At 41.6% G+C, this 24,743-nt stretch overlaps 1 protein-coding gene across 1 annotated transcript; it reads left to right on the top strand.

The window, feature by feature from the left end:
- The first annotated feature begins 692 nt into the window (after positions 1–692).
- pmp22a (peripheral myelin protein 22a) lies at positions 693–3,922 on the top strand. The gene is made up of 5 exons (XM_080775491.1): positions 693–821; positions 1,672–1,772; positions 1,930–2,023; positions 2,229–2,369; positions 2,720–3,922. Exons 2-5 carry the CDS (start codon positions 1,695–1,697, stop codon positions 2,875–2,877), a joined length of 471 nt encoding a protein of 156 aa, XP_080631617.1. The 5' UTR covers positions 693–821; positions 1,672–1,694; the 3' UTR covers positions 2,878–3,922.
- The last annotated feature ends 20,821 nt before the right edge of the window (positions 3,923–24,743 follow it).

Here is a 24,743-nt window from a genome sequence, read left to right as displayed (position 1 = left end):
CACACAACAGAGGCTGTGTGGACTGAACACTTTCAAACATATGTTTTATGGAGCTCAATGTGCACATTTGGGTTCAACAAGTCAGGTCAATATAGTTGTTCAGCAGCCACATTCAAGCATCTGGAATGAAGAGATTTCTGACTTAACTAACTTTTTCTTTGCATAGCTCAGCTTGCCTAAGCTATCGGCTAAGACATAATGTATAGGCTCATAACACATCACTTTTCCACCTTTTACAAACAAAATAAGCAGGTGTGAATGAAGTCCATTCATTAAGCCTACAGTAGTTGCAGAGGAAAAGCCAAATAAAATGCATTTAAAAAAGGTCTTATTCGTACTTTGACCATTGATTGATTGATTAAATAACCTATACTGTATTAACAGTTTGCAGAAATAAAGCACAGGAATTTCAGGAAATACAGTTCAATACAAGGTCTGCTAAGAGGATTTTTATAACCCAAGAAAGCACTATGGCTTTCCATTGGGGTCCTTCATATCATCTGAACAATCAGTTCATTGTTAACAACATATTATCCACACTATCATTTGAGTTTGTAGTGAAATCGGGGGACAGGCTAGCAGATTTGTAAAAGACAATAAAAGAATAGCGTTTGAGCGGGCCCCTGATGACGTAGCAACGCTTGCAGGGCGGTGTTCTCACACAGAGAAAAAGTTTGACTGGGGTGTGTGTATACACCACATCTGGAATAGTAGCTCCGTGGTCAGAGAAAGAATCAGCGCGATCTCGGAGGCAGTTGCCCTTTCTCTTCACTTCAGCACTCTTTTTCTTCTTGAAAACTTCTTCACACATCTTACCTTTTGTAAGTTGGACCGTTTAACCTTTTTAATCCTTACTTTGTGAGCTGGATTTTTGTTTTCTTTTTTTTATTGACTTTCCCCCGTCGCATGCAATAGGACTCTAGTTGTGGAGTTTTATTTTTTCTTTCTTTTTTATGGAATTTGGATTTACTGTGTTCTTGCTCTCGTGTAAAAATGCATCTACGAATAGCCTACATGTTTTTGCCACTTTATAGTAAAATACTAGACTGAATCGACCGTTCCTTTTAAATGCCTATTTAGAATAAACAGTTGAGGCGTGTGCATGGCGGCACTACGTTGGAATGTTTTCCATCAGATGGGCTGAGTAGTTGTTTTCGAGGAGCGTGTGCTGGAACTTTGTGATTCATCATGAGTCGAGTTTGCGCTTACTCAATTTACAATTGCTCTATCGCTTTTCTATGTTTTAGTTTGGTTTATTATGCAGCCTAACCATGCATAGACCAACAGGAATTCATTATGGTTAAAGGGTAAATGTAGACTGTAAAATATAGACTTGAATTACAAACTTAATTTCTTTTAAAATAAATAAGTGTCGGAATTGATTTTGTATGTCTTATTTTTAACTGTGCTTTTCTTTAAAACAAATAAGTTAGATCCACCAGGAGTCCCTTCACGTTTTCCCCCCCCTTTTATTTTTTTCTACGTTTGAATGTAAGGTGATACCTAACCCTATGGGTGATACTTTAAAAAATGAAGTAAACATTGTGGTTGCTTGCTGAGTAAGGGAATAGCGCCATCTGGTGTGGTCTTTTTGTTATTGCGCTGCCCATCTGGAGCTGTCATGCTAAAAGCCATAGTTTGACTGTTCCTCCTGTGTTTTCATCTGTGCAGATCTTGAAACCAACTACTTGAAAATGCTACTCATCCTTCTCGGAGTGCTCATCTTGCACCTTATCATCCTCGTGCTACTATTTGTATCAACGGCAGCCAATGTAAGTTGAAGTGTTATTATTAGCTATTACTTCTCTGCTATGTAGGCCTACTTCTAAATGCCTAAACCTGGCCAGGAACTCTGTCGCATGCCCTTTTAAGCTATTTGCGTGTGTATTTCTGGATGCATGATGTACAACATTACATTTTGTTCTTAAGGCCTGGACTACAGGTGGCAGTGGAAGCACAGACCTATGGTACCATTGCCTGACAACTAATGGAGGCTACCACTGCACACCAGCCAGCAATGAAGGTTCGTCAACAAAAACTAGCTGGTCTGCTCAGTTTGCAAAGCTTTAATCGTATTCACACACAGTAATATCAGTTAATCAGAGTTAATTCAACTCTGAGAGTTAAAATGTTTTGCCCTCACTCTGTGAAATTAACATTAGCCCATGGGATTATTATAATAGACTGGTGTATATATATAAAAACATGTATTTGTGTTTGACTCCTAGACTGGATCCAGGCAGTTCAGGCTCTTATGGTCCTGTCCGTGCTCTTCTGCTTCTTCTCTCTCATTGCCTTTGTGTATCAGCTGTTCAAGCTGGTCAAGGGTGGACGCTTCTTCTTCACTGCCGTCTTCCAGATCCTGGCCAGTGAGTATGACTTCACCTCACACTGACCGGACACGCCCTGAACACATGGGGAAAGCATCTGGGAGGGAGTTGACATGTCTCTGTACACAGTATAGGCTTCTAGTCTTACATCTGTTGCATCACTTGAGATTGTTTGATCACTTTTGTGACACAAAAAAATAGCTCTCCGTGCTGGACTGCAAGGATGCAATAAAGTAAAGTAATAATGCTCATTCCTTCCCAACAAAGACCCTTCCTTGGGGTCAAAACACAGATACATGAAGGATTACAAAATTATGTGTTTGCAGTAATTTTATATCTCACGGTGTCACGTTATTTCTCACAGTCTTCTCACCATCTCCTCTTTCCAGGTCTGTTTGTGATGTGTGGGGCCATTATCTACACTGTGATGAGTCCGGACAAGGATGCAGATGCGGCCTTCGGCTACGCCTACGTGTTGGCCTGGGTGGCCTTCCCTCTCTCCCTCATCAGTGGTCTCATTTACATTGTCCTGAGGAAGAGAGAATAAGAAGAGGGGTTCAGAGAGACCCAATCCAAGAACACCGCACTGTGCCTACTGCCCACAGACCATAGACTGACATCCCAGCTAGCCAACAAAAGTGCATGTGCCACTTTGCTATAAACAACAACAAAAAAGATGCGAAGAAAGCGAATTGCTAGGGAACATCCTCAATGTTCTTGTAGCAACGTTACTTCTAATGTGATTCGTTGAAAGGTAATAAACCAGTTTTGCTCTCCAGCCTGTCACAACAACTGGGATCATGATTCCTGTCATGTCTGCGTTCGAAAACATGGGAATGTTGTTGACGAGGTTTTAACCATTTGCAAGCGATCATAATTTAACATCTTGTGTATTTCCGGCGTGTCCAAAATGTGTTTAGAATCATGCATGTGATGCACTGGCTTTTGTTGTGCGCTGGCTCCCTACCCACTTCCATAACAACATCATGTGTGATAACAGTGAAGAATAATTCTACCATACTTCAGTCCAAAGGTGTACATAGTGTCTGTGGTTTTTAGACATATTTATATCATTTTTACATAACTTTTTGTACATAGTGTTGTCGAGTTACTTTGTGTTGCTCATTTGCGTGATGGAACTCGTGTCTCTCACGATTCATACAGCTGTGTGCCAAAGATGAAGCTGCAACAGCGAAAGTATAAAGCTTTTTTAATTGTTTTTGTCTATTCACAACCATGTTTGTCCATTGATTGCTATAGAAAGTGCCTTTATTTGGAATATCTGTGCTCTTAATGAAGGAAATGAGAAAAGTCTCAAAAACTCAACAAATGGGTAAAGTGATGAAGTTCATTTTAAATATCTTTTGTACTTGATATGCCAAGCAGAAATCATTTTGCATTTTGAAGTCGTTGCGGTTTGAAGTTGTGCCCTTTATCCGCCCTTCTTGAATTGTACTGTATAGCCTACTCTGTGTTGCCATTTTTAACATTGTTATCGAGTGTCTAATGTCTTCAATGTTCTCAAACTGCTTTGTACAAACCAAGTTTGCAATTTGTGTCAGTATTCTTTTAAATAAACCCTTTGAAAGAAATTCTGTTGGATGTAAGTTCTGACTTTGTGTAGCCTAAACTTAAGTGCTCTGCTTTGCAAGTGATGAATCATGTGCACACATAGCACATCATTTAATCCTCCCAGCCCATCCCATACTTTAACACAAACCCATTATTGCTGCTCCAGTGATGTTGTTATGATCCAGGGCTGGGTGCATGTGGAACTGAGGGATGGGCCACTATAGGAGCACTGGATGATTTCAGCTCAGATGGTTGATGTTGCATGTCATCCATTGTATTAAAGTTGAGACGGGAAGACATACATCCATTCACTAACTCAGGAGTAGCTATCATCTCTAAGCCTTAAGGGAAGAACAGTTGTTAAATCTTTAAGCACAACACTGACTCAATTTTGGAAAGGAGAGGGACAGGAGATGGAAATGATCATGTGAAATTTAGTTTTTTGATTGCACTGTATGTGACCCACATCACTTGTATGAGACTCCTAATTAAATGATCCCACATTTCTGTAAATTAAATGTTCTATGCCAGCAAGATCTAAAAATAAATAAATACAATAATGTCTTCCGGCATTCAGTCTGTAAACAACCATGTTGTACTGAAGATGTAGATTTAGCCTGCGTTGACTGTCTTTTAAAATGCTGGAAACTTGGCACCTTGCACAGACACTAAATGTTCCTGCAGAAATAACTGGGTACAGTTAAAAGTGGTTGGGGAAATTATGATAGGCGGCCTATAACTCTATGGGAAAATGTCTCTACAGCATTGGTATGAGTAAAAGGTACTAAAGGACACATTTTCTTCATGTGTCATTGTACAGGACAATGGAACATTTTGGATAATTATCTTCACTATCTTGTGATAGCTGGTGGGAGACTGTAGTGCCTGTTGTGCCTGTTTGCTGTAGTGCCTAACCGACACACGATGGCGCCAGAATAAATGCAAGTTAACCTGGGCCTCAGTCAGTACAGGTTTGAAAAACTGTTTGGCTTATGTAAGTCAAGTCTAGTAGTCTACGATACTTTATTAAAGCCTAGTGTGTGGGGAAGCAATTACATTGATTTATAGGCACTAGAAGCAGTTGAAGCAAAATGTTCTCTTCATGTGTTTATTCCTACAAGATAGATTCCTTCGATTAATTTGAACAGTTTTAGACGGGCAACTGCAGCTGGAATCAAACTAATACACGAATAAAAAAGACGTATCACCCATATGGTTGCACTATTTTTACAGAATCCATTCCACGACCACAAGAAACCCCAACACGACCCCTCAACTAAAAGATTTACGAATGAAACGGCGCCCTCTATTGACGTGAAGCAGACAGTGACGAAGCATTGTTTTCTGAAAGCGGCTGTTTTAAGTTGTTCAAAACGCAGGTAAGCATAAGTTTGAAATTGTGTACTTTTCGTGGGAACTGGTCAAATTAATGGCGTTATAGTACGAGATTAATTTTTATTACACGTTTATTTATTACATAGCCGAATTTGAAAACATTTGAAAGACGTTGCACTTGCAAGTAGCCTACCCGGAAATTGATTCTATTTCATCAACACTCACTTCTGTTTCCGACTCCGAGGTGACTTGTTCTGCAGTCCAACTTGAAATACTTTAATTAACGTAGCCTAAGCATTAAGCAACGTGTATGTGTAATAAGAGGGATAATGTATGGCTGGCCGGCTGGGTGGAAATTAATGATGGATAAATCACGTAGGGTGATTAACCAAAGTCGGCCCTGTTACCGGTATGTTATTCTTTTCCTAATAGTTTGTTTTTATAATCTACATGGCATATCATGTGGTTTGACCATTATTGTTCTTGTTTTATTATTAGGAAATAATAGGCTATATATTACAGACAATTCAGGTAAAAAGCAAGCAACTGCTTGTCATCATTTCACCCCCTCCCTATCTAATTATTGGACAGTATTAGGATGTTGATATTCATTTTGTATTCATCCTTAGAGCCCCAAATCACACCTTAGAAAGCATGTGTGTCTATTTCAAACACATAGGTTTTTTGACTGGGGAGTCATATTTTGCCAGCAGCAACTGCTTGTCAAAATTTCACCCCCTCCCTAAGTATTGGACAGTATTAGGATGTTGATATTCAGGATATTTTTGTATTCCTCCTTAGAGCCCCAAATCACACCTTAGAAAGCACAGTACTGGTTGAAGAGATCGACGATGATCAGATGTTCAACTATTCCCTTGGCATGGAGTACCTCCATTTCCCGCCACCATGAGTGACCTCATCGGCCATGCACTACAGAAATGCCAGCGACCTCAGAACTATGCTGCTGTGGAGCAGAGAACACTGGACTGATGACCTTGTTCCCGCCTGGAGCCCACCCTGGATGGTATGGCTTCAATATATCCCGCAATTTCCTTCTGCCCATTGCCTTGCACCATAACTAGGATTCGACCATTTAAAATGAAACTTCCATGACAGTGCTGACATAAACATAATGAAGGGACATTATTCCGGTAGAGTGTGTAAGCCCTTCGGTCGCCCGTCGCCTTAAGGCGTCTTACTGGTATTCAGAAATTCAGTCTTTTACGTCTGTTGGTTTTGCTGACATAATACAATCCACATTTTCATGCCTCTACTACATCTATTTACAATTCATCACCCATGGCATTGCAGTGGAATCGATATTGTGTGAAATTTTTATATTGTGGCCTGATGGTAAAAAGGAAAGGTACTATGTTTACCCAGGGTAACTAGACTAAGCTCAATAACTTGTTTACAGCCAGGCCCTGCTCATAGAACATTTCATAGTAGGGGTTCAATGCCTTGTCCAAGGGCACTTCAGCGGTGGTAATTTTAACGTGCCGGTCCGGGGATACGAAGAACTAGCGACCTTCCGATATCAAGACCGCTCCGCAAACCGTTCGGCCACCGCTGCCCTTGGTGGTGGTGTTATTTGAGGATGGATGGGGCCACGTGAATAGGGTTAAAATCTCTAGTGTGGAAGTGGAAAAGTTTGGCCCAAGGGTAGTGCTAGAGGAAAGCCCATGATGCAACTGAAATCTGTTCATGTTTTGGACTAGTAATCAGAAGTGCTATAGGATCGCCTATGGAGCCAGTTACCAGAATAAGCATCACTACACAGTTTTTACTCTTTGGAAGGATGAACTGTATCACTTCCTATTAATATCAATAATAAATGTAAATATGAAAAATAAAAATTATATGATCAGGTTTCACCTGACATAAACACACATACCGGTACACAAAGACGTTTCAAAATACAGACCCATTTATCAAAACTAAAATAAATCCTAATTGGCCAATGTCTAAATTCAAGTCTCAAATTACCTTCAGTCTGTTACTGATGTGAACTCAGTTTAAATCCCAATAGTTCTGTTCACACCACTGTAAAAGTGGTGTGTACTGTGTACTTACACTGTGGATGTGCAGTGGAGGTTTGATTTTCCTACAGGGTTTGATGAGGGCGCTGGTAGGGCCGGGACTTCATTTTCGGGCCTGTTGAGAACTCTAGTTTTAACCGGCTGCCGGCCGCACCTGCACAAATAACTTTGGGGCAGGCCCGTCTAGAGTTTAAATGGACAGGTATCAGTCAAAAGGCCCGTCTAGAGTTTAAATGGACAGGTATCAGTCAAAAGGGAGACATCGATGGGGAAGGACAGGTTCTGACATATAGCCATCTACTAATATTGATGACATCAGGGATTGATTGATTGATTGAATACTTTATTGGCAGAAATGTAATCAGTACAGGGTACAGTAAAACAGAAATGCAATCAGTACAAGGTGCAGTCAAACACACGTCCAATGGGATCTCCATATATGGGCTTAATTGCGACAGCAGGTCACATTAGCTATGTTTACTATGTAGACTATGTAGCAATGTTCAGGTTTTTTGTACACAACTTATCAACCTGAGTTACATGTGCAATTGAAAATGTTGGACAAAGGATGTTGTAGGATGCTCTCTCAAATAGTTTAATGGAATAGGCCCCTTAGTTTAGTAGGCTAGACATTTTGGTAGCACTGGAATAGAGGAAAGGCATGGGTCACTCACCAGTCATTTAAAAGTATATTAAAAGTATGTTGTTTGCGACCAAAGTGGTGAATGGATGGATGGACATGGACTAACCATCCAACTATCCGACAGACATAGCCATCCCTGTCGCTAGTGTGACTGCGCGTACGTTTCTGTCTCTCTGTCTTCCATCTGTCTGCATCTGTCTCTTGCTCTAACCTCGCGTCACCAGGCTTTCCACCCTTGAGGAAAGCCTGGTCTGCGTTCCAAAATCGCTGTGTGAACCAGTCTGGACTCTGAAGCGGATGGTAATTTAATTTACGTCATGTTGTAGTGTAGTCACTGATTTGTAGTCATCAGGCAGGAAACCACAAGGCGGAATAAGAAGTACCCATTCATAGTACTGATTCCGCCTTGTGGTTTCCTGCCAGATGACTACAAATCATTGACTACAACATGAGGAAAGTTACCATCCGCTCCCGACCGGGTCAACAACCCTAAATGGAATGCTGCCCAGCCCAGGCTACTCTAGCTCTGTTTTCTTTTTTGCTCCTGGTTCCAGGCTTAAACTAATTCATATAAATATTTTCGGAAATCTCTATGAGAAATATGAATGGGTTTTCTATCTGTGCCCTATTGCTAAAGAGCAGACCATCTGTTAATCTCTGAGTGGCTACAGAGATGAGTGCAGTGCTTCTTATACCCACACCTGGATTCACCAACATGTTGTGTGTAGTTGATTGTTGTCCAGGACGATCAACATTGTATCAGCCAGTGACATGAGATGTTGTATAATGATCACATAACCTAAAATGACCAGTAGATGGTGACTTCACCTCCTGTTTGTTTTGTTTTTGAGGGGCGCTATATAGCTGGACATAGGAGGCTCTCCTATGTACAGTATGTCCAGCTTTGAGGGTTTGTGTAAACACAAACATTGTTTTGCTACCGTTTCCTATGATTAGTTTTGAGTGTGCAGTTTCCTATGACCAGGTTTGAGTGCACATCAGGCCAGTGTAAACACAAACATTGATGACAAAAGTGAGGATGCAAATTGTGATTGGCTGGAATGAGATGATGTATGATGATAAGAGCGCCCCTCACTTCACACAGGTGTGATCTTATTCAAATAGTCATTGGTTATGAGTTTTCCACTGTACAGAAAAGAAGCAGCCGTGCGTGTGTTGTGATCAGTGGTGTCTTGGTGTTTTTTTTACTGGTACGGATACGACAGCGTTTTAATGACGCCACGTGCATGCGTGCGCATGCACGTGCATGTGTGCATGATTCGCAGAACACAACACAGAACAGCTGATATAGTCTAAGCCTATTGTTAAATAGTGTATGAGAGTTTTAGACACAAACACAAAAGTAGACTTAAAATAGTCATACAAACATCTTTACGGCACACTAGCAAAACTAAAAAGCTTGCTTTGGACGAATGAATCTGTTCTGGAGGAGGCATTCTTCTTGTGTGCAGAACACCACACAGCAGCAGTAGCCTACTGGAGCCATAGCCTACTGCTGCATGCGTGTGGGTGCATGCTTACCGTGCGCTCCGGTATAAACAGTTAAAGCTGTTCTGGTGTTATGCAAAGTACAGTACTCGACACGGCGTGAAAATAGGGGGGGGGGGGGGGGGGGGAGTAAACCTAGACCACTGGGTACTTTGTGCGTCTTGGAAAGTTTGGTGACGTGCTGTTGATTAGGTGCGTCTTCTCTTGAATCTAGGGGGACGTTTCCTTCCGTCCCTGTGCGTGCACCTCCAAAAATGACTGGTACCACAGCGTGGTTCTGCGTTCTACGAGCATGACACCACTGGTTGTGATTTGAGACTTCTGGCATGGAACATATGGCTGTTTCTGTCCCGCTGATGCTGATAGATCTTCACATCTATTTAGTGTTAAAAATATAGGGCTAACGTGACACTAATCCTCTATATGCAACGCACATGTCCTGGACCTGGTGAGACATAGGAGGGGCCCGGACAGGAGTCAACCCACAGAGCATAGTCCCTCCATGTGCTAGATTGGTCTACCTCCCAGTCCCAGCAGAGTTGTTCCAGAGCGGCGGATTGTGTGGCCCTGGTCTTTCCCTAGTGGGTCTGCGAGGGTAGCTACTGGGACTTGATCACCCCGGCTGGGTCACCTGAGTGAGGGGTATGATGTTTGTTCGCGAGACCCTGGGCCCCTGGGCCGACATTTTTCTGGGGGCGCCCATAGCGTGCGAAATCGGGTTTTGACCTAAATGTAACACAATCAACGCCCAATGAAGGGCCACAGGAGCCTCAAACCCAGTACAGCCCGGCCCAGTTTCCCCAAAGGGCCCTTGAGAGCCAAGCCCCTGGCTAATTTCGCCCTGGCAATATGTGTTATTGTTTATATTGAAACAGGATTTCATGTTTGATCTGCAGGATCTGCAGCATCTTTTGTTGTTCACCATGCAGCAAACAAAGTTTAGCATAAAATACTTCAAACTTTCCATAACTATAAAATTACAGAGCTTCCTAAATAGAACAAACGTATTACTGCAGAACAATCTGACAGGAGGCAAGTGAACTCAATCTGATGTGTTGCATTTTGTTTATGTTTATCCTCAGTATTGTACACAGTAATTTTAGCAGTGGGGGAAAGTACTAAAAACTACTAGATACATTTTGTACAATTATTTTATACTTTTACAAAGACTTCTGCATAATGAGTATTTTTAGTTTAAGTACTGTATATTTTGATGCAATACCTTTACGTATATGCATACTATATGCGTAATCTTGCATGTATATGTCCTATCCATGTACAAAGGTACATACATCCACATGCACAAGCATACACACACACACACACACACACACACACACACACACAGTCACAGCCCCATTCACCACATACTGTATGCACATTATCACATTAAACTCCATTAATATGCATAAAGTCAAAAGTGTTTATATCACACACAGCATACAAGTGCTAAAACATGAGCGCGACAACAAATATCACAAAGCGTCTAATGACCTCTATTAAACATACACTTAGCTGATGAAAATGCCATGCTCAGGTTCGCAGCTTAATAGAGCGCTTGCTAACTTTATCACGGAGCAACACATAGTGACGGCTAGTTAATGCAAAGCCCCGGGGCATACTGATAACATATTGGCAATGTCAAGAAAACTCTGGAGGCGTATAATGGCCTCACAGCTCCATTTCAAACGTGGTTAACCTTAAGGGTTATTTATCACTGGGAGGGTTCGCCGGGGGGCACTCAGTATTTACTGCAGGACACGGAGGGGATGGGAGAGAGTGGTGGGGTCAATGGGGGAGGGTTGGGGGGGGAGCCACCCCCATCCTGCTGTCACTAGGCTCTTACTTTGGCAGTTCCATACATACATCACCACTGTTTAACTACCTGGTAAAGACGGGGATGCTTTGCTGACACACTTGCTTTCCATCGCATTGAAGTGTCATAGAACAAGAGTCCGGGACATTAAGATGTAGGCTGTCAAGTGCCTTTGCTGTATCCAGGGAACACATCATTCCCATTTCCACAGGTCCCACGTTGGGACTTTCTCTTGGTGAGAGGGTAACAGACACAGGGCTGCAGGAAACAATGGACCAAAGCCAGCTGATGGCGCCTTGAATGGGCCGTGTGAGGGCTTGAGAGGCAGCTACAGCCCGAGTCCCTTTTTTCTCTTTAGATTTGTTGCCTTTTCATCCCGGGTGTCTGTCTCCCGGAACAAACCCTGGAGTCTTTAGAAGTGGCTAAACGATAAAGAAAATTGGGCGAGCCGGGTGTATTCAGAGTTGATTTCATCACACACATAAATCTCCGAGAAATCAAAGCCCCTCTAAAGCCCTCTCCCCCCTGCTCTCTCTCTTTGTCTTGCTAATTCACATTAGAGTGCGGCTGGTTGCCCACTTTGACAGCAGTCGGGCCAGGATCTGACCAGAGCTGCAGATGTGGAACCTGGAGGCACCTTTGACCCCTGACCCCTGCCTTTAAATCCTGCCGCCAACATCCGCCTGAGACCCTTGTCGTGCAGAGGAATCCCCCCCGCTCCTCTTCCTGCCTCCGACTCTGACAGAGACAGAGAGATATACTGTATACTGCAGGTATATGTGGAAAAGAGACAAGTACAGTTTATTGTTTGTTACTCTATAGAGGGTATGTGTGTGACATCATCATCATACGCGGATGTTACGCGGGAAAGTTTACTGAGTGGCAAAAAACTACTTTCTGGCCTTGACAGCCCATACATCCAAACAGAAAAGTTCTATCTGATGTATTAAACAACATTAAACTCACTTTATGCATGCGCATGCCCTCTGAATGCTCATCGCATCAAACATAAACATCAAACTTTACTTTATTCATTCATTCATTTATTTGACAGCTCATTTCAATCTGCAGTTCCTCGGCAGGTGTACGACAACACACAATGTACACTGTAAAAGTAAAACACGTGAAATACTACATTCCGACAGTTAAATGGTGTTCAAATGGTAAAACACAGAGGACTTTAGCCACATGTGGACAGGTCAGGAGAGGAACATCCTGTAGGAAGTGCATGTGTTCAGTTACAGTCCATGTGTGCACGAATGCGAATTCCTTTGAGTTCATCCTCGCCTTTTGTCTTCTCTCTAGGAGGGCGTTCTCGGACGATCACGATCATCGTAGGCCTACATCTGGCTACCTCACCAGTACTATCCGCCCCTGCATCTTTCTCTAGTACCTCTACAAAGGTATTGTAAAAGTTTGCAATTTACTGATATTCATAATGTCTTATGGAGAAATTGCTTTATTATATGAAAAAGAAGATTGTCCGAATTTCATGTGACACCTGGGAATGACCCAATCACCCAACCACGATGAGGTTCGTGGAACCCTGGTGGAGGCAGGTGGAGGGACCATAATGGGCTTGAGCATCTGCCCTTCCTAAAGAAATGTTAATTACATATTACAGTGATGTCACTCGCCCTTCAAGCTTGTTATGCTTTGCAGATGCAACCACTGAGATACAGGCACTCAGCAATCATGGCAAGTTCTGAGTTTAATTGTGTGATCCACTGATTGATATAAACTGAAATAATCTATTCATAAATTGTTGCTTTTATATTTAGCTTTTTCTGCAGATTACAAAATTAGATTGTGTTTATTTCAATTGTGAGCTTTTGTTAGCTTTGTACAGAGTCAGGATTATTGTTTCCCCCATATTTCTGTCTTGTCTGCTCTGTTACTGAAATGTCCTTTCAATTCATTTTTGAGGGGCACTAGCCCCTCCATCGCCAACGTCTGGCTTTCATGTGTGACGTCATGTGGCAGCGAGTGTGAATCGATTTGTTTGTCTCATTTGCGTAGCTCTATCTATTCCCTTTTAACATTCCATACATTTTAGCAAAATGTGCATCTTAATGAGGACGGTCTATATTAAAATTGGCTAATGGGCATTTTGATGTTATCAAGGATCTCCATATATGGGCATAAAAAGGACGTTTACTGGCAGATACAGAGATGTCCGCATATCGGTAGGATCGAACGAATGGACCTGTATTCTTTCAACAATCTTAAAGCATGGACTATCAAACACTTTGCTAAAGCTAGCGCACACTGTGCTGTAAATAATGTATTGAGTTTTAATAAATATATAGTTCATTGTGCCCTGCCGGTGCAGTGGTCTCTGCACGGCCCTGCCCTCCTTCAGTGCCCTGGTGTTATGCTCTGTGCATAGTGGAATCCTTAACCACGAGTAAGACGCGCGAACGCGGGAAGCGAACACAGATCGTAAATTGCAATAACAATTAGAATAAATTACGAATTAGTGTCACTCAGCTCCATATATGGGCACAAAAGGGGCCAGGTCCACAACAAACAAATCACTGGCCCCTTTTGTGCCCATATATGGAGCTGAGTGGACCTGGCCCCTTTTGTGCCCATATATGGAGCTGAGTGATTGCTGATGCAACACACTCCATATTTGGATAGCGGGACAGACACATGGACAGACAGACAGACAGACACACACACACACAGACATGATCTGCTAGGTCTCATAGTAAGTGCTCACTGCGTTCGCAACTACTAGGCCTCCTCTTTTTTTATTTCCCTCTACGCTAAATCTAGCGTATAGCAGACCTGTTCAGTTCGCAATGTGAATGTTTGCCCCTACAGGCAGAATAGGGATGCTAGGGCTATTTGGTTCAAGTCCCCATATACAAATACGTTTTAAAGTCTGTAATAAAATTAAACAGTGCTATGATGATTCATATTTTAATGTTTAACGTTTCACCACATAATAAAAAAAAAAAGAATAATCAAATATTCAAATGTCACAGGCCCCGTCCCGTCCTCCACCCACCACCCCCGCTGCTCAAAGCAAAGTGGTTTGTTTCAGTCTCGGTGACTAATTTACTCATTTGCATATCGGTAGTTGCGAACGCAGTGATTGCGAACGCAGTGAGCACTTACTATGAGACCTAGCAGATCATGTCTGTGTGTCTGTCTGTCCCGCTTTTGTGCCCATATATGGAGCTGAGTGATTACGTCACCATGACTCAGCCATAACCATAGATCATGTCTGTGTGTGTGTCTGTCTGTCCCGCTTTTGTGCCCATATATGGAGCTGAGTGATTACGTCACCATGACTCAGCCATAACCATATAAGGAGTCAAATCACAACAAGTTCAAGACACTTTACAGTATAGAGCGACAAAGCTCTGTCGGTGTTTGCAACCGACAGAGACCCCACCCAGAGCAACATTGCGACAGTGGTAACGAAAGAAGAAACGTCAAGCAGAACCCGACTCTAGGGTGGGCGGCCATCTGCCTCCACCGTGTCGGGGGAGAGGGATAGAAAGAAGGAGAGACAGGGAGGAGCTGCAGGCAAAACAAGTGGTAGCAATAACAATAATAATGAATGTAATAGAGTAAGATAATGTAATATGGTATAAAAATGTTGTCAGATAATATATAATGTATATTAAGATAAGAATATAGTGTAGTGGTGTAATATAATATGGTAGCAGTCCATGGTCGTGCAGTGCTCTGTGAGGGGGCCGGGTCCACGGTCACACTCTTGATGTCACGTGCAAAGACTCATACATGTATTTATACTTATCCACAGACAAGTCACCTTTTGATTTGATTCTCTTGAAAACTCGTATGTGCATTTTTTTAATAGCCAACGCTAAAATCTAAAATGACACCGATGCTTTCCAGATTTTAATGGGTTAAAGCATATCATCAATACTGCGGATTTGGGCAAAATCAAAAACTGTGAAATCGTTTTAAAACAAAACGGCATCATAATTTGTACACAGTCATTCTCCAGTGAATATTCAGTGCTTGATTCAAAACATTACACCAGTAACTTGAGACTTAATCAAAACGATGTGCTCATTAATATTGCAGGGCCAACAGCGAGACCCAAACACTCAAAAACAGTCAAACAATTGAGTGCAGTCGACTCACATATGGCAGCGAATCGGTGGAACTGTGAGAAAAGAGCTAAGATGAAATATTTACACCCATTTTCTACAGTATGTGAAAATCTAGCAATAAACACCCAAGGGATGTTGAAACCTGTGTTTCTGCATACAGTAGTATACATACAATGTTAATGTCCCTCTCTCACTGTCCTTTCTCACAAGTAGGGGTAGGAAGTTAGGAACTAATAAGATTTTATTGAAATCAAAGCTATTAGTGATTCTACTTATTGGTCAGATTCAGATCGATTCAGTGTAGTAGAACACAGTGTAGAAATAGTATACAAATGCCATCCATGTCTGCCTAATAACATTTTAAGAACATGCTGAAATAAATGACAACGATCGGTATCTTTTCCTTTTCAGCAGTGTGGACAAATGACATAATTGCCAATAAAAGCCCCCCCTCCCCCCCGCCACACACACACACACACACACACACACACACACACACACACACACACACACACACACACACACCAGTACGTACAGTAGAGTACACCAGTCTCTCAAATAGCCCTTCTAACCCAACACTGGTGGCTAACAAGGGTTTCTACGCCACAGTGACAAGGTTATTGAGGCGAACATTCCTCCTTTAATTACAGAACTGAGAGTCTGTGAGTTTTTTCTCCGGACGCTCTCTGGTGTTTTCAGGCTTGAGCAGAACTCCTCCAAATTAGAGAGCAGCGTGACAGTGCTGAGATGCATCTCTGTGGGTAAACGTGGAGCAGTGGTTACACGGCTAGTGATCCATTTATGGGGCCCGAGTACACTTCCCACAGAGCGCTCGGGGATGAAAATATGCAGCTAATTTGAGAGAGCGTGTAACAGCTTGCATATGCATGCACATGGAAATTATCACACGCAAACGGGCACAAAACAAATTGTTCCGTAATGAGGTGCAGTGTGTCAGTGCAAAGAATGAATGCCTTCGGATGTGCACAGCGTTCAGGTCAATCAGCCCAAACTCAACTTTTGTTAATTGCCGTCTGGGATGTGAGAAAATGAGCTATGAGACACATGTCATTATATTAGTCTGTGCTAGTTCTTTTCTCAGGACTGGGCAACTGTTCCACGGGTGACAGTTGGGAGAGTTGTGGAAGTAACTTTTTTTTTCTCCAGTTTTTCTGAAAACTTCCCCCAGAATTAGGATAGTGAATTTGGCAGTATCTACCGCATACTAAACATAAATTCAGCCAGTGTGCCACTCATACAAAAATGCTGAACATGACAGTTATAGTTGAATAAATTCAAACCATCTGGAGACCCAAACACTGGCACGGGTTGAGTAGTACCGGTACAGTATATGATTGTTGACTGGTTAATTGTATTGGCTCCCATACTGCAGAACATTGTTGTATGTGTAGGTTTTTAGTGTCTGCTTATTCAGACAAAGAGAGCCTTTCACTATACAAAACTGGTATCGCTGGATAGATGCAAGACAGGTGTAATGATTAACAGATCAGTCACCTGAAGTGGTGGAAAGTAACCAAATACATTTATTCAAGCACTTTACTTAAGTACAATTTTGGGGTACTTTTTTGTACGTCCATCTCTCCATTTTTCTGTACTTTATTCTTTATACATCTCGGAGGCAAGAATATTTTTTACTCCAACGCAATTATTTTGTAGATTTAGATTATTATTACAAAACATTTGTAATAATACACATTTACCAATTTATTTTGTAAATGTGAGTACTTTTACTTTGCTGTAAGTATATTCTGATGCCAATTCTTTTGAATACGGGGCTTTTTCAGGAGTATTTCTACGTTGTGGTATTGCTACTTTTACTTGAGTAAATCTGAGTACTTCTTCCACGACTGGTCACCTGTCATCTCGGTAAAGTGCTAATCACAGCAGTATAGCTATAAAGAGAACTATAACTATAATCATTAAAAAGTATATTTTTACAGTTCTAGTTCTAGTGCTCAGATGCGAATGGCCCTTAAAGTCGGTGTGATATCTGCCTACTAATCAAATGAATGATGATTGGGCCAATTAGAGTTCAGATAGAGGTAACGAGATGTGTGTTATTTCAGCCTAGTGACCCCAGCCAGTGGCCCAATATTGCCTTGATAGTGGAATTCACTCAATCCAGTCAGGGCTGCAAGCTGAGAGTTGGTGACTGAGGTATAGATGTGATGTGAGAAGTGGGTCCCTTTGTTTGTCTTCCCTGCCAGAACGCCCAGCTCTGGTGACTGATGGGCAGAGCTGCAGGATGGCCATTGAAGTCTGGATTAATGAGGGCTAGCATTACACCTTGAGCAAACACTTAAACTCCCATGACTATTCCACACAGAAGAAAGGCTGGCTGAAATTCCACATAGACAGACGCGCGCGCACGCACACACACACGAACACACACGAACACACACACAGACACACACGATCATTCGATTTCAGTTCCCTGAAGCTATCAACTCTCAGTCTCTTGGTCAAACAGATAACCAGGTCTGTATCGGGATGATGTGACGTCCTTATCTCTCTTTATCTGCTGGGATCTGTAGCCCCTGTGTGGCAGGCAGGCTGCTTCCTCAGCAGTAAACAACCCAAGTATCCTCCGATTAGATAAGATCTCTCCTATTTCCTATGTCTTTTTCATCAGCACTGGCCCTCTTTTAAAGACAGGTTAGGTTTACTCTTCCGTTAGCGTTTGTCCCAAATGGGAGGAAAGGTTATAGGACAAACAGTCGTTGGGCAGAAGGAGAGCCTCTGTGTTTTATGTGATGTTGATGTGAATGTTTCGGCTGCTCTACTGAGTCTACAGGAACCCATAAATGGAAGTTAACCCTTAAACATTGGATACATACAGTACAATAATTAGAGCCGACTGTGGTCTCCACTTGAACTTGGACATTTATGTCATTGGATTGAAGACATTCTTCAGGCTGTTTGTGAGATCTGTAGTTGCGATCTTAAGACGACTTTCCATTTTTGTACCTTAAAAAGTATGTGTGTACCCATAGTTTCTATATGCACAGCCTCTCTCCCTGTGGCTCTGTAGAGTGTTGACATGAGAGCCTGGACAATGTAAACAGTGTCCAGTGGGCCAGAAATCCTTTCAAACGGCACACTTGCTGGCATAAGCCTGTAAACGAATACAAATATCCCCATCGTAAGAAGCCAGTCTAAACCTTGTTAACCGGTAATTGACCCTACAACATGAGGATTATGTCCCAAAACCCAGAGAGAGAGAGAGTCTGTGAGAAAGATGGGGACTTGGAAAGAGAAAAAGACATTATAGAGAGACTAAAGCCAGGGATCGCTGGCTCGTGCAGGGTTAATGGGTTCCCCTGAAAGTGTGCAGTGCAAATATTGACAGTGACTTCATCCTATCAGGGTTAATAACCTGCACCATGTCTGCCCATGCACCCCTCCATTCCTGCTGTCTGCGAGCACCAGCTGCCATGAGCGAACCCAGTTCTGTTCTGATGCAACGACACCCAGATCTCTACTGATTAGCCAGACTACACACACCATAGTGAAAGGTTTCAGACTGGAGAATCCAGACAAGTTCCCACAGTCGGTTAATTGTCAAATAGTCCTAGTCTTGGTTATTAAGCTTGTCACAATTGTTACGTAATTGCAAATTATTTGTGGTAATCGCAAATGTTTTGCATAATGGGCAAAAACGTTTCCATGTTGAAAAGTGTGTATACATTTTCTAACATTTTCCAAAGAAATAGCAGATTTCCATTTTTTGAAAGTATAAAATTATAAAAACGGGCTTCATTATTTGGTGCATATGCTAATGATCAATACCTTTCCTAGTCCTACATACCTGAATTCCGTGTTCAAATTCAGATCAATTGCTTCATCCACTGAGGAGAAGCGGGCAATCTGGTAATGAGGACAGTGTTGTGCAATGTCCGACGCATTTTGAGAACACAATTAGTAGTTGTAAGATTAGTAATAGTCTCTTGACGCACATGCCCACGCCCATTCTGAGGACACATTCCCATTCCGTCCACACATTTTGAGGACGCAATCTCTAGAATTATTAGATCTCAAGTTATTTTGCCATATGTTTTTTTGCGAACTATACAAAGCCTAAAAGGCAAACAGAAATTACATTTGTATTCATCTGTTCCTATGTTCAATGTCAAAAACACAATGACACAATCGCAATTATTCGTGTGACAATTAATCATCAACTTAGATGTGTAATTATGGTTATTCTTGTTGTTGTTTGGTTGATCTTGGTTATTTATTTGCCGTTGGTGGGTTTATAATTGAGTACCACAGACGAAAAACAGTCTAAGTCCAAATTTCATTCTGACCCCTCCACGAAAAGGCCTTGTTGTCCTGAACCCGTATCTATCATTTATACATTATGGATCAATAGTGTGGACTTGGACTGTTTTTCGTCTGTGGCATTGAATTATATGTTGTCATTTGTTTGTTTCAGAATCTGAATTATTTTATTGCCGGGTATATTTGCACATGCAAGTATGAGGAATCTGGATTGGTGATGTTTGCATTACACTGAAGCAACAGCACAAAAAACATTTACTAATTATTTACACATTTTCTTACAAATAAAGATGAACATAACATTAGAAACTATAATATTGACACAGTCAATCGTCAATGAAGGAATCAGTCTATCAGTCTGTAAATTTGATCATTTATGTTTTTTATTACATGTGCATCAGCTTACTTCATGTGTATAAAATATTTTCCTAAATACTTTTAATACTTTTAATATTTTTTATAGATCCACTGCCCGATGAATGGTATTGGTTATGTATTTACTTGAGAACAATCTGTACAACAAAGTATGGCAAAAAGAAAACAACTATAAAATATATTCTACTAAAACTCGTCATTGGATAATGGCTATTGGATAATATTTATCATTATTATATTATTGAAGTAACCAAGTGTAATTTAAGTATATAATGGCAGGGGAAAACGGTTCTGAATAATCAAGTTATCTCCATAATAATATAGAATAGCAGGCCTAAATTTGAAATGCATATATGGAGATCATCATGATATATTAGGATGAACGTAATTCATAGAATTAAATATTGTATGTGTCAATTCACCTCTCTTTTGCACAAAGGCGTTATTGAATAAGAGGTATAGAGTTTCCAGACAGAGTGCTCTTTCACATCTCAAGCAATTTGTAGGGAAGTATAGCTCCATAATAGCCCGGGAGAATGGATGCCACCGCCTACTCACACAAAACAGCACATCATTTGTCTCTAGTAAGGCGTGTGTCAAAATAACATAGATAACATTAATAGAGACATCGTCGATTAATGCCAAAAACCTCTTAAATGCCTTCCCATTCAACGCAGAAAGCCCCCAGCCGACATAAGGTTGTGAACTCTGCTAATGTGCTTTGGAAAACTTCTGGTCTGGCCTCTGGTGACTGGTGGTTAACCAAGAAAACACTTATACGGTATAGTTGCTACAATTAGTTGGTTTTTTTTTTCAAAACATGCCTCACTCACTAACAGACGCGCCCACTAACATGTGCTGGAGCTGGCTCCTACCTTGTACTGTATCTCTATATTTGCTGTGAACCTCTATGCTGGAAAATCACACACAAGCCCTATGAGGTAGTAAAGCCAGCCTTTAAAATGTATTAAACTCTATTTATTTACCAGAGTTTTCCAGGGGTTCTTCTTTTTTTCTCTATACACAAAATCTCTAAGCTAAGCTGAAAATAGCTGATCTATAAAGCTCACATCAACGCGACACATCACAGTGCGTTGTGAGCTTCTAACAGTAGCTATTTCCGCAGAATGTTGGATCCAGAATAGAGAAGCTATAGGGTTCATGTGGTTAAATGCATTGCAAACCTCTGATATGCTCTTTTAGGAAGGCTTCGGATCGAATCAAAACGAAAGGGCTCTCCAAACCAGCACAAGCATAATCAGTGTCAGTTGCCCAGAACTTCAAAAAGGCTGATGGCATTCTTTGAATATCTAAGAACGCTCAAGTGGCAAACAGTGGTAATCACAGGCCCTATCATAAAGAGCATCGGCTAATGAGACAACCCTTCACCTATGACACAGACTGATTGGTCTACTGAGGTCCAGAATGTCGCTTCCATCAAACCCTTCTAGAATCCGGTGGACAATGTTCTCCCCCCCCCCCCCCACCAAGCCTACATTTAATGCAAGCATAGACATGTTTCACACTACACACTGTTATACTGTGATGCAAACACTGTCTAATCACTGCTGAAGTGTCTTTATGATGCTTTGCATGAGCACGTCTCCTCATAAAAGGGAGGAGCGGCATTGCGAATGAGAAGAGTGACAATGTCAATGGGGAAAGAAGATCTTTTCGGTTTGTTTTGCATCGCTTGAAACAAGGTCATGGTCAGATAAACCATAGAGAGAGAATGTTCCCATGGAATTCAAAGAATAATTAACCCTGGCCATTTTCAAAATCTAAAATAATAATAACTAGACCGGTGCCCGGCTGTAGAGCACCGAGTCGGTAACGAAGTTGGAGATCCATGCCCCACCCGGCTATACAATATCCGTTGTACCCGCCCATCTGTCTGTGTCCCTTTTATGCCCATATATATGGAGTTCTGTGTCAGGCATGCCCAAATAATATGTTGTGATGTGATGTCAGAACAGGCCAGCTTGGTGCATGGATGGATAGATAGATAATAATAATAATAATCTATTTTCACTATTTGTCATACAACAAAGTATATAGGGGCCTGGGCTGTGGCTCAGTGGTCCAGGCACCTTGGCTGGTAATCCAGTCTGGCAGTGTGCCGCGTATTCGACTCCCGATCCCGACGGCCTTTACTGCATGTCTTCCCCCCCATCTCTCTCCATTTCCTGTCAGCCTACTGTCTGTCCCTCCATAAAATATATAAAATAAAATAAACCCAATTCAAAACAAAGTATATAGGGCTTTTAAAGCGTTTAATTCTTCCTCGTGGCTGCTGCTTCTGACCACAGATTTTATATGTTTATTTCCTCTGCAGGTTGCAGTGGAAATCAATGGATGTAAGAAGTTTGACTCATTTGCTGGCTTGGTGTAAAAGAAGAAGAATCTGAATACCTTCCATCTGTTCCTCCGAGAAAGAAAATGTCTTTCCACCTTGCAGTGAGTTATACCTGTTTATATACCGTAAATACACTGTTTTTCACCTCGTATTGGTACTCAGACACCAGGAATTCAGGAGTTAAATATATCACAAACCAAGAATTACAGTCTGTCCTGGGTATTCTTCCACCAACACGGTTATCAAAAGATTGCACAGCTCCATAGGCGCCTAGAGGGTGCCGAAGCAATTATATGTATTTTTTACCTGTGTGCTTAAAGGAGCCTTTTGACAGGACCAAAGTTCACACCATGTTTAGTGGGCTGAGTTCACTGTCTCCCTTGACACAATGACTTGTGAGGGAGCAAACACTGTTATCACCACCAAACTTCGAAGCCATAAAAATGAGGATACACTGACATAAAGGTCTAGGTCAACATGAGGGTCGGGATGAGGATTTGTTGGTTGTAAAGTCAAAGCCAGAGTCACTGTCCCAGGGGTTTTCTGGTTGCTCTCCAAGCTATTCATAATGTCAATAATGCAGCGTAGTCAATACATGACATCATGTTTGCTCTGTGTTTTGTATGCAGAATCTCTTTAATAGAGATGCTTCTTGTCTGTTATTTGCCATATTCAGGAATGATGTTGAAATATGCGAAATATTCATAAGAAAAGAGGAACTTGAGAAGTCAGTCCCAGCAAGTTGCTGAGAGGCAACTAAAGACACTAAACTAAATGTGTTTATGTGACACAAAACAACATATTGTTAAGGAACAATCGTTGTTATCTTCAATCTAATCATAAACACTTAAACCCAATATACAGTACTTGGCTGACCAGGGTCCCCCTGGATTCTATACTATTACTAGGCACTAGGCCCCCTCCTCTTTCCCCTCGACCCCAAAACCTTCTGCAGAAAATATCCAATCCACAAGCTCACAACAGGGTGCATTGCGATGCGTTGTAGATCAGATATTTTTGCCAAATGTTCTACTATCACATGTCCCGTATAGGGATGCTAGAGTTCAAGTGGTTATTCAAAAGGCGCATTGATTCAGAGACTTTGCCAGGGCGGGGCTGTATGTCACACATTCCTATGTCGGTCTTCTTCTTCCCATGGACACACCACCGAACATCATAAATCTGATCTGCACATAAAACTCTGCCCCCAACAGACACACACACACACACATTTAGAACTGAACATACCCACTACTGCACATGCTTAGTGCAGATCAGTGACACACGCACACACACACACACACACACACACACACACACACACACACACACATACACACACACACACACACAGATTTACTAGTCTGATTAGGCTTTAAGACTTAGAGACAGACACGTTTGAGCAACACAGACTCACACCATAAAACCCTTTTTCACAAATGTGGCTCGTAAACGTTTCCACTGAAAACATTAAAGCATAATGTCCATGTGTGGTATAAGCTACCCCACACAGAAACACACGACAAGCCAGAAGTTACCTGTCAAACCCAGCAAAGTTTGTCCAAGGATATATAATATAAACTGTGTGTTTACGTATTCAGTATTTTTTAGCTTGGAAAGGGAATCAAGATCTTTAGATATTTCACCTTGTACACTATATTAACAGGCATGCAGAATTATGCTGATTCTTCTGCGTGTGTGTGTGTGTGTGTGTGTGTGTGTGTGTGTGTGTGTGTGTGTGTTTGTATTATTATTTTTTATTACCTTATTAGTTCTTACAGGGAAATTCTGATCTTTTTTTCTAGCTTCAACCAACTGATGGCTGCTTACAGGGTGATGAGCGCTCGGAGGGAAGAAGTAACTTATTTTCCCTCCAGTAGAGCAGTAGTGATTTCCACAGCATAATGTCTGCATTGTTTCACACAAAAAAAAAACCGTATAGCTTGTTTCCATTGTGGTCCTTAGTATGAGCCTAGGTGTGTACTGTATGATGTCATGTCGCGTGGTGCTGTTGGGTGCATGGAATGCATAGAGTATTTTCAAAAGTAATATTTTCTAAAAAAAATGATCACATCTAAGGAACCACAACTTAGTTCCCTATTTAATAATGCATTTGCAACGGACAAACTCCTGTGTGTGAAAGGCAAATACATCGGACAATATCCCGACCTGGTTCCTGTGACATTTTCCAAACTTCATATTGTTTGTAATTATGTGAAAGATGCTTTATGAGTTATGTGAGTTGATAACCAATTTGGTTATCAACTCTCCATTTAGCTGGGGACCACCTGGTCCTGGAACCCCCTCAAGGACCACTGGAACCGACCCTATAACGGCAGTGGGAGCCAGGAATGGCATATACCATTACT

Source organism: Protomyctophum bolini (genome assembly GCF_963924005.1).
Source record: "Protomyctophum bolini genome assembly, chromosome: 11".
In the NCBI taxonomy this organism is placed as follows: domain Eukaryota; kingdom Metazoa; phylum Chordata; class Actinopteri; order Myctophiformes; family Myctophidae; genus Protomyctophum; species Protomyctophum bolini.
Note: the sequence above shows the minus strand (reverse complement) of the source record. Positions and strands in the feature narration are given on the sequence as shown.

What these genes read in the sequence shown, in the direction of transcription:
- pmp22a (XM_080775491.1), top strand. Translation starts at nt 1,695, where the DNA reads ATGCTACTCATCCTTCTCGGAGTGCTCATCTTGCACCTTATCATCCTC. An exon ending in TTGTATCAACGGCAGCCAAT is followed by an intron (nt 1,773 to 1,929) that starts GTAAGTTGAAGT and finishes TTTGTTCTTAAG; the next exon opens with GCCTGGACTACAGGTGGCAG. An exon ending in CACACCAGCCAGCAATGAAG is followed by an intron (nt 2,024 to 2,228) that starts GTTCGTCAACAA and finishes TTTGACTCCTAG; the next exon opens with ACTGGATCCAGGCAGTTCAG.